The 9456-nt window shown below is 39.0% G+C and overlaps 1 protein-coding gene across 1 annotated transcript; it reads right to left on the bottom strand.

Annotated features, from left to right (window-relative positions):
* Nucleotides 1-6504: 6504 nt before the first annotated feature.
* Nucleotides 6505-8064, bottom strand: LOC149267549 (uncharacterized). The gene has a single exon (XM_089433356.1). The coding sequence runs from the start codon at nt 7864-7866 to the stop codon at nt 7117-7119; it is 750 nt and encodes a 249-aa protein (XP_089289482.1). The 5' UTR covers nt 7867-8064; the 3' UTR covers nt 6505-7116.
* Nucleotides 8065-9456: the final 1392 nt, after the last annotated feature.

Below are 9456 nucleotides of genomic sequence, written 5' to 3'. Positions count from 1 at the left end.
GAAGAAACCCTTTGACCCAAGATGTGGGTCTATGCCTCCTTTTGATTTCCAGTGTTATTTAATCCACGCTTGTAGTGCCTTTTTTGTGGGCCATAATCCCATGAATTTACAAATGATAGCATAGGTCCGCATGTGGTCCCTATGCGCCTGCAGAGCAGGATCATTTAAAACTACTCTGGGTGTGACCTCAGCGTTAGGTTTACATGGACTCTTTTGCGTTCTGTTTTCTGCTTCATGTTTCTTGTCTTCTTCCTCATTTTCTTTTGTTCTATTATCCTCCCTTGTATTGGTCAAATCTTGTTCCTCTTCAATGTTCTTTTTCCCTTCTCCTGAAGGACCTCTGGCAGTTTCTATCGGTTTCTTATCTCCGCTGGCTACTGTGTGACAGGAGTGGAGCTCCCCCCTTTGCGCCCCTCCATGGAGTTCAACGCTTGCAGATGCTTGAAACCCTTGCCCTTACCAGTTGTCTACCAGCCTCTCGTAAATCACCCTTCGCGATTATTTTACCTTCATCACCTGAGTTGGCACTGACAATGGTGGTGAATTTACTTCTCTAAAATTTGAACAATACTATGAGGATGAAGGAATTGTTAGACATAAAATTGTTGTTTATACTCCTTAGCAAAATGGTGTTGTTGAACTTATGAATCAGACTCTTATGGAAAGAGTCAAAGGCATGATCAACAATGCTAACCTGCAAAAGGAGTTGTGGGTAGAAGCAGTGTCCACTGCTTGTTATTTAGTTAATAGATCACCTTCAGTAGCAATTAATTGTAAAATTCTTGAAGAAGTTTGGTCAGGTCAGTGTTGTGATTATTCACATTTAAGGATATTTGGTTGTGATGCCTATGCTCTTATTCCTAAAAGCAGCGTTCAAAATTAGATCCAAAATCGAAATGTTATGTCTTTGTTGGGTATGACTATGAGGTGAAAGGATACATGTTGTGGGATCCTATGTCGCGGAAGATAGTCATTAGTAGAGATGTAACATTTGATTAATATTCTCTTTTAAAATCAAACGTTGAAAGAATTGAATAGGAACAAGTATCGCCAAATCAACAAATTCAGTTGGAGGCTAGACCTTTTTTTCGAAAGTCGAAAGGAAGGAGAGACTTCTGGAGGAAAAGGTGATGAAGATGCAAAGGAAATTGTTGAAGTTTATGAACTAGTTCAGCAACCAATCACTCTAAGAAGGTCTACGAGGAAAAGAAAAACTCCCAAAATGTATGAATACTCTACTTCGTCTTTTGCTTTGATTACTAAAGATGGGGAACCTTCTTGTTCTCAGGAAGCAGTGGATAATATTGATAGAGAAAAATGGAAAATGGCTATGGAAGAAGAAATGGATTCCTTAGCCAAAAACAATACCAGAGATCTTGTAGAACTTCTTGAAGGGAGAAGTGTTGTTGGATGCAAATGGGTCTTCAAATTGAAACAAAAAGTTGATGGAAGTATCAAAAGGTACAAGGTGAGACTGGTAGCAAAAAGGTATTCTTAGGTTGAAGGTATTGACTTTCATGAGATTTTTTCACTAGTTGTAAAACTTGTTTATATTTATACTATGTTTGCACTAACTATATTACTTAACCTTGAGTTAGAACAGTTAGATATCCAAACAACTTTTCTACATGGTGATTTGGATGAAGATATATATATGGAACAGCGAGAAGGTTTTGTACAAAATCGTAGCAAAAGATTAATTTGCAAGCTCAAGAAATCATTATATGGCATGAGGCCGTCTCCTAGGAAATGGTACAAGAAGTTTGACTCTTTCATGGTGAGCCAGAACTTTATTAGAAGTGAGTATGATCATTGTGTATACTTCAAGAGTTTCAGTGGCATATTCATTATCTTAGTTTTGTATGTTGACGACATGCTTATTACAAGCAAAAGCATGGTATAGATCACCAAGGTAAAGGCTCAGTGCTCTAAGACGTTTGATATGAGGGATCTTGGAGCAACAAAACATATCTTGGGCATGGACATACACAGAGACAGGAAAAATGGTAAGCTTTGGTTATCACAGCAGAAGTATGTGGAAAGAATACTTGAAAAGTTTAGTATGTACAGTGTGAAACCTGTTAATGTTCCATTAGCTTCCCATTTTAAGCTTTCTTCGGTTTTGAGTCCTAGAACTGATGAAGAAAAGCAATATATGTCCTGTGTGCCATATGCAAATGTTGTAGGCAACTTAATGTATTTGATGGTATCTACAAGTCCCAATATTTCACATGCAATGGGATTTGTCAGCAGGTTCATGGAAAATCTAGGAGAAGAACATTGACAAGCAGTGAAATGGGTTCTTCAGTATCTAAGAGGCACAAGTGACCATTATATCATCTTTAATGGTAGTGAAGGATCAGTGTGTGGATATGTGGACATTGATTACGCAGGTGATTTGGACAAAAGGAGATCTACTACAGGGTATGTCTTTACTCTTGCAGGTGGAGAAATTCGTTGGATGTCAAAGCTTCAAGAAACAGTTGTGTTGTCCACTACTGAAGCAAAGTATATAGCTGCTTTAGATGCCAGTAAAGCAGCAATTTGGTTAAAGGGTCTACTTGATGAGATTGGAAGGATGCAGGAGAGAGTGAATATATTTTGTGATAGTCAGAGTGCTATTCACTTGACTACAAAACTAGCGTATCACAGCAAGACCAAGCACATTGATGTAAGGTATTATTTCCTAAGACATGTGATCGATGACAGAAAAGTAGCTCTCAAGAAAGTCCATACACGGAAGAAATGTGTAGAGATATTCACAAAGCCAGTTACAGTAGAGACGCTGCAATGGTGTTTAGCTTCTCTTGGCTTGCAGAAGAGATGATGAATGGCCATGGGCAAAGGGTTAAGAAAATTGTTGTCAAGCTGAGATTTGTTGAAATGTGACAATGAATTATGTAATTATGAGTAAATATTTATTAGTTACTGCCAGTTAGTTTTGTAAGTTAGTAACGATTTTTATACCAAACAACAATTATGTAACGGAGGAGGCTCTTATAACACTGGTGAATGCCCAAGAAAATGTAATCATAAAAAACATTCTTAATTAATAAAGATTTCCAATCCCTTGCCCCATGGATGTTTCCTTGACACACTGTCAAGGTTTTACCACGTAAAATATTGTGTTTACTTGTGTGTATATTTCAGTGTCCCTTTTAACTTCTTTACATTTCTTTCTTGCTTGATAAACTGCTAGGTTCAACAGCGTCTAGCAACTAGTTTCCACTTAGACTTGTTTCCCATTTGAATCTGGAACCTGATGTCCTCCTTATAGCTGGAGAAGTACTCTCTAACTCCTGTCATGTGAATGATACCACACTATCTATATACAAAACACCATGTGTGGTCAAACTAGATAGGCAAGTAATAAGTGTGAATACCTGATCCATTCTATTGGAGAGCTCATATGCACTTGGTGAAGCTATTGTCTCCTTGCTCTTCTTCTCAGTCTTCTTTCTCTATGGACAATTGCTCACATAATGAACGAACTCGTGACAACCATAACATTTGACTTTGGAAAAGTATTTCTTTTTCTTCTCACCTTTTGGGTTTAATCCCTTACTAGACCCCTTCTTTTCTTTTGATTTTCCTACTAAGACCATGTTCTCATGTTGCTCCTCACTCTTCTAGTACTACTACCCTTGCGACTGACAAGACTAAGTCTAAGCTCCTCTTTAGTGAAATCTCTCAATAATCAATCCCAACTCGGTAAGGTGTCCCGTCCATTAATGACTTGAACCTTAACCCAAAGAGCAAGGAATCTCACCCAAGCAGCGCCGCGACTAAAAGGAAGACGAGTTTAGCGTGGGGTCGAGGGAATATCAACCGAGCACAGGGGATCATACACATGCATGTCCATTATACGAAAAACAGAAATGATGGCATCTTTGAATCATACACATATATCCATTATAGAGAACATAGAAATAACGTCGTCCTTGCATCAATCTATGAATTATCGTCTACGTACAACAGATAGACTATTTAAAATTTTAATGGACCCACTAAACACGAGGCTCAATACATTAGAAGTCACAACAAGCATCGGCTTTGTCTTATATTAAACTTAACATAACATATTACATTATGATCTGGCATTCACCATAATAAGTACATAAAAAACCCGACTCAGTCGCTCAGGTTCAGATAAGTTCCACAACCAAGTCCCTTTGATCTCAGCGCTCTCTCATTCGGCCTCTGCAACAATGTATCTCTTTTGCAACCGACTCCTTCTTCCACTAGCGGGTTCAACAACAACCTTTTTCCTCTATGGTCTTCCCATAAAATACCCGGCTCAGTCGCTCAGGTTCAAATCAGTTCCGCAACCAAGTCCCTCTGATCTCAGCACTCTCTCATTCGGCCTCTGCAACTATGTATCTCTTTTGCAACCGACTCCTCCTTCCACTAGCGGGTTCAACAACAACCTTTTTCCTCTATGGTCTTCCCCTTTTATGTCCTTCCTGGCTCCCTGGACTGCCAATTCTTGCTCGATGGTTTTCTCTCTTGGCTGCTTCTACGCCTTCCCATCTCCCCCGCTGCCTTTGTCTTCTGCTGCCACCTTGCCACCACTCCTCCGCAACTATTCGTTCCGCCACCCAACCGTTGTTGCCATCTATCACTTTCCCGCCCTTCGGTCAGTGAAAACTGGTCAAAACCATTCAAATTAAACGAAAGCCCCAACAAGCCTCGGCCACAATTTCTTGACTCGTCCCCGAGTCAAGTCATTTCGACCTCTGGCAGTCCTGTTGTTACTTCCATGTGCTCTATAGGTGGTGGCTGCGTTACTACCGACATTGTCTCTGTTGTTTGTTGTGTCGGCACCTCTGCTCCTTCAATCCTTGCTTGCGGAGCAGGTGCCTCTTCTGTCTCAATCCTGGCTTGCGGCGTGGCATTTATTCCTGTGGCCCTTTCTTGCCCTTGTGGCTCCTCTGTTCCAAACGAAGGCTCCAACTCTGGGACTGAGGTTGTTGTTCGCTACCTGAACTCAGTGTATTTTTAAATGGCCAGGTCCCTATTGGTGAGAATTGCATCAGCGCCTTGAGTGAACACCTCGACCGATTGCGATGTTAGGTTTGTTGGTTGTTGTCTCTGGAGGTCGTCCCATCGCTGGCCAATGGAGTCACATGCCTCCTTCAAGAGTAGAACTTGCATACGAACCGAGGGTCGCAGGTCTCTGATTATCTGTTTCATCCTTGTTGACTCCTCCTCAATGTTGTCAACTTGGGCCTGGAGGATTTCGATTTGCTCATTGATTTGCTGCAGAAAATTATTGTCTGTACAATCCTTGTGCTGGCAAACAGTGACCGAATCTGCTCTCTTAGCAGGTAAACCTGGTGGTTCTTTAGTGCTAAACTACCTGACCAGTGGTGGCCTATAGTATTCAACCTAGCCACCATTACTTATTGAAATAACTCATCAATCAATGTAATGGAATTTCTTGGACCCATCTCAAATCCATTCATTATGAAAAAGCGAGTTGCAAAGAATTCTATTAGTGCCCTGCCTTGGAACCCTAAAGACTTTGATCACCTTCACCCTCTTGTTTTTCCTTTTTTACCCATTTTTATTTAAATAATCTCCACAACTTAATTTCCAATCACTTACCACAATAATTATTATTCATTTTGTTCTCATTATCATTCTTATCTTCTAATATTTTTATTTAATTAATACTCATTATACAGATGGGTTTTGCTTACAATGGAAACCAAATTTCATCATCGACTTTTCCAGCATTTTCAAATCAATTTTTTATAATTGTATGTACTATGACATAATCTCTATTATCTAAGATTCTAATGATATCAAGTGACTTTCTTTATACGTTATCATCATTGATTTACCATTTACAATGAATAACTTTAACCAGTCAAGTTTTTACAAGAAAAAGAAAAGCAATCCTTTCAATTGAGCAAAGACATCTTTTATGCACTGATCACATTCTCTAGAATGGTTGCAGGGTACATCATTTGAAGTGCGTTCAGGGGTTGAAATGCTTTATTTTTTTGGTGGTTTGGTAGTATTACTGTAAACTGAGAAAGAAAGGCTAACATGGCCTCCACAATTTTGCTTTTCTCTATAGTTATACTATATAAATTGCGTTCAGATGTAAGCAATTTAAAGCCTTCAACATTTTGCTTCTCTTTATAGTTATACTCTGTAAACTGTGTTAAGATATAAGCAATTTATCTCTGTAAATTGTGTAAGATGTAAGAAATTTATCACTGTTATGACAATCATTTTGTACTTTTTTAAATAGTAAACTCTCATTAAACAAGGTAAAAAGGTATTCCTTCAATGATTAACACTGTGGACAAAGATAAAAGTGGGTATAAATTAAATAGAAACATGGATTCAGCCACCAAAGAAAAAATCCCACTCTTAACAAAAAGAACAGGAGCATTGCCAGATGGATGGTTTCAATTTATGTTATTATTACCACGGAAATATGCTTAGAAAATAAAAAGTTCCAAATGAAAAGATTTTAACTGAATTCCAATATGAAAAGAAATCCACACAAGAGGATAAGTTTGCATTGAAGGACCACAAAAACAACTTACAATGAACAGGAACATTGATGTTATTTTTTTTTTCCAACCCAAACTTCCCAATTTTATAGCCAGTGTGGGGTCAATCTGCTTTTGGAGGTTCTTACATTTAGAATATGTGCTAATTATTACCAGATGCCTCTAGGCTTGCACCCACAAAGCCAGCTTGGCAAATAAAAACAATGAATACAAACGCAAGGATCTGTCTTATCAAAAAAAACCAAGAAAACTGCAGAGTTACAGGAATAACAGAAAAAAGGAGCTACTGTGTCACCTGTAGCAGGTAAGAACATTGATGACTTTGGAATCTCTGCAAGCTATGACAGCATCCCATGTTCATAATGATACCCACTTCATGATGAACCCATAATACACACAGATCCACAGGTACCATGAATTTGAATGAACAAATGAAGCTCTGGATCGTTAGTTGATGATGATGATGATACAGCTGCTGCTACAAATTAAATACAGCAAATATTTATAACAATAATAATACTAATAATGACCCCATAATTGCTGATCTCTCATCATCAATCCTCTTGTTCTGAAACTGCAATTAGCATTACAAATCAAGAACATTTGCATTGGCATCCCTTTTCTTGGCTCTGAGACATGACGAGGAGGAAATTGTCTTAGGCTTGGGCTTGCAGGACGAGGAAGAAGAGGAACCTGGTTTAGGTACTCGGTGCTCAATTCTCTTACTGCCAGGCTTCTTTTCTTGGAGCAATTCCCCCCTTTTTCTGCTACTGCTTTGTGGATACAGAATATCGTTCTCCAGAATCATTTCCAGCGACGGTTCCCAAATTCTGCTGCGCTTCATCACACCTCCACGGATCGATCCCGCTAACCCTAACCCTAAGCCTACCCCTTCTGGGGATACTTTACATGAGTGGGCAATGCAAGAGGTAAAGAATAACAGCCCGTATTGACGACGCTTCCCCATCCATATTGACGGCCCGCATTTTGCCCTTTTCTCTTGTTCTTGTTCTTGCTCTTTATTATCCCTGAGAAAGCAGGCGCAGGGAGGTGGAAGAGGCGAAGCCGAGGCAGAGGAGGAGGGGAAGAGACGGGGCAGAGGAAGGAGAAGGTATATGCCGCCACTCTCAAGCTGAGCTTCCAGGGGCATTATGGAGGCTCTGAATCTGCTTCTTCTGGTAATGGCCTCTCTTACATAGTGGTGTGGATGCAGTCGGAGCAGATCTCCAACACTCACAGGGAGCTCCAACTGTCTCACTTGCCCGTCTGGTTGGATCACACGGACCTTTTCACAACCCCCACACATTCTCATTTTCATCCTCATCCCCATTACCATCGTAGAATCTGAGAGCCACCCAGTTCAAAGCACCACACCGGCCATCAGTATTTACAGGCCCAGCAGAGATGTTGGGGAACACAACAAACTCCTGGTAGTGACCTCACAGGCATTCAATCTGAATGAAGTCATCAGAGAACTTGAGGTTCAGTGACCTGAACAATCAGTGTAATAAATTGTTGCCTGTACAAACACTTGAATGACAATGACTTATAATAAATTGTTCCACGCCATCCCATACCCCACAACGTCATTGTCTCCTTTCACCATCAAACCTTTTTGCTGCGATGTTGATGCTGTGTGCTGTGTATGGTTCATAACTCTTTCCACAAAAAGTTGAAATATTATATTTTAAAATTAAAAAAATAAATTAAACTTAAAGTGGTTTGAGTAGATTTTACAGCTTATTAATGTGCATTTAATGCACAATGATAAAATTGAATTAAAATTTGCTCGTAATGGGAACGTGAAATGGAAGATCAAGTTGGCTACAACTTTTTCCTTTCCTAAGAAAAGAATAAATATTTTTATAAAGATAAATTATTAAATTAGAATATCGATAAATGACTGAATTAGAATATATTTATCCGCCTTTTTTTTTAATATATAATAAATTTGAACTGATTTGCTAAACATATTCATCTTTAAAATTTTATAAATAAATAAAACATTAATAAAAATATGATTTAAGTTGTTTATATAAAGTATTATATGGGGATGAGTGTGATAAGTAGAAGAAGCAATGGACTTGAGTGTATTGCTTAATGCACTAGGATATACATTAATTTAAATACAAATTTTATTTGGGATATGCAATGGAGTAATGGAGAAGAGTGGGAAATTTTCGGTTAACATTATATTATGAATGGAAAGATTCAAAAGATTGGGTAATTAATTTTTTGGTGTAATCGTTTAGAATTATGGGATGGTGTAGATTAAGACAATAACTTAAATCAATGAAATGATAGTAGAGTAAAGGGCAACAGAGAAATAATGTGAATGACTAGGGTTTTGGTAAGGAAGAAAGGACGCCTTTAGCCAAAATGAAGCTAAAGTTATGGTATGATTGTTGTTAAGTCATACATAAACATTGGTTTTTCAGTAGGATGCTCAACTTGCTTTGGTTGGTGCATGTCCTTTGAGGCCCACAACCCTTGTTTTATGGCTTTGTATAGGATGACCATCTATGTGCACTTGTTATAAGTGAATGCCCTTCAAGGTGCCAAAGAAACGGGGAATTAGGGATATGCGGTGAATTGGTGCCTTGGCGCTTGGGATAAAATGTTATGTGACGAAAGATAGGGTAGAGGTGGGAAGAGAGACATGGTCATGATTGGACTGGCAAAGCACCATCTTCGTCCCCCTTGACTCATTCTTCTTGCATGGTAGGGGAGGCTTGGGTGGTGGAGCAAAGATATCATCAATAATGTTTGAAGGGGGCTCAACAGAAGATGGCACACTTGGAAGTGCATATAGAAGAGAAGAAATAGAAGTTATCACAAGAACAAAGTCTAGGTGAGGTGTAGGATTGGGTCACAAACTTTGTGTAGTCCCAGACAAGGGACATGAAATTCTTTTGGATACCTAACA

Source organism: Pinus tabuliformis, chromosome 6, assembly GCF_031772625.1.
Source record: "Pinus tabuliformis cultivar Carrire ecotype Pingquan chromosome 6, CPIR1, whole genome shotgun sequence".
Classification (NCBI taxonomy): Eukaryota; Viridiplantae; Streptophyta; class Pinopsida; order Pinales; family Pinaceae; genus Pinus; species Pinus tabuliformis.
This window is presented reverse-complemented; position numbering and strand designations above follow the sequence as displayed.

Coding starts and splice junctions, on each gene's coding strand:
- LOC149267549 (XM_089433356.1), bottom strand. CDS start 7,866: ATGGTAATGGGGATGAGGATGAAAATGAGAATGTGTGGGGGTTGTGAA.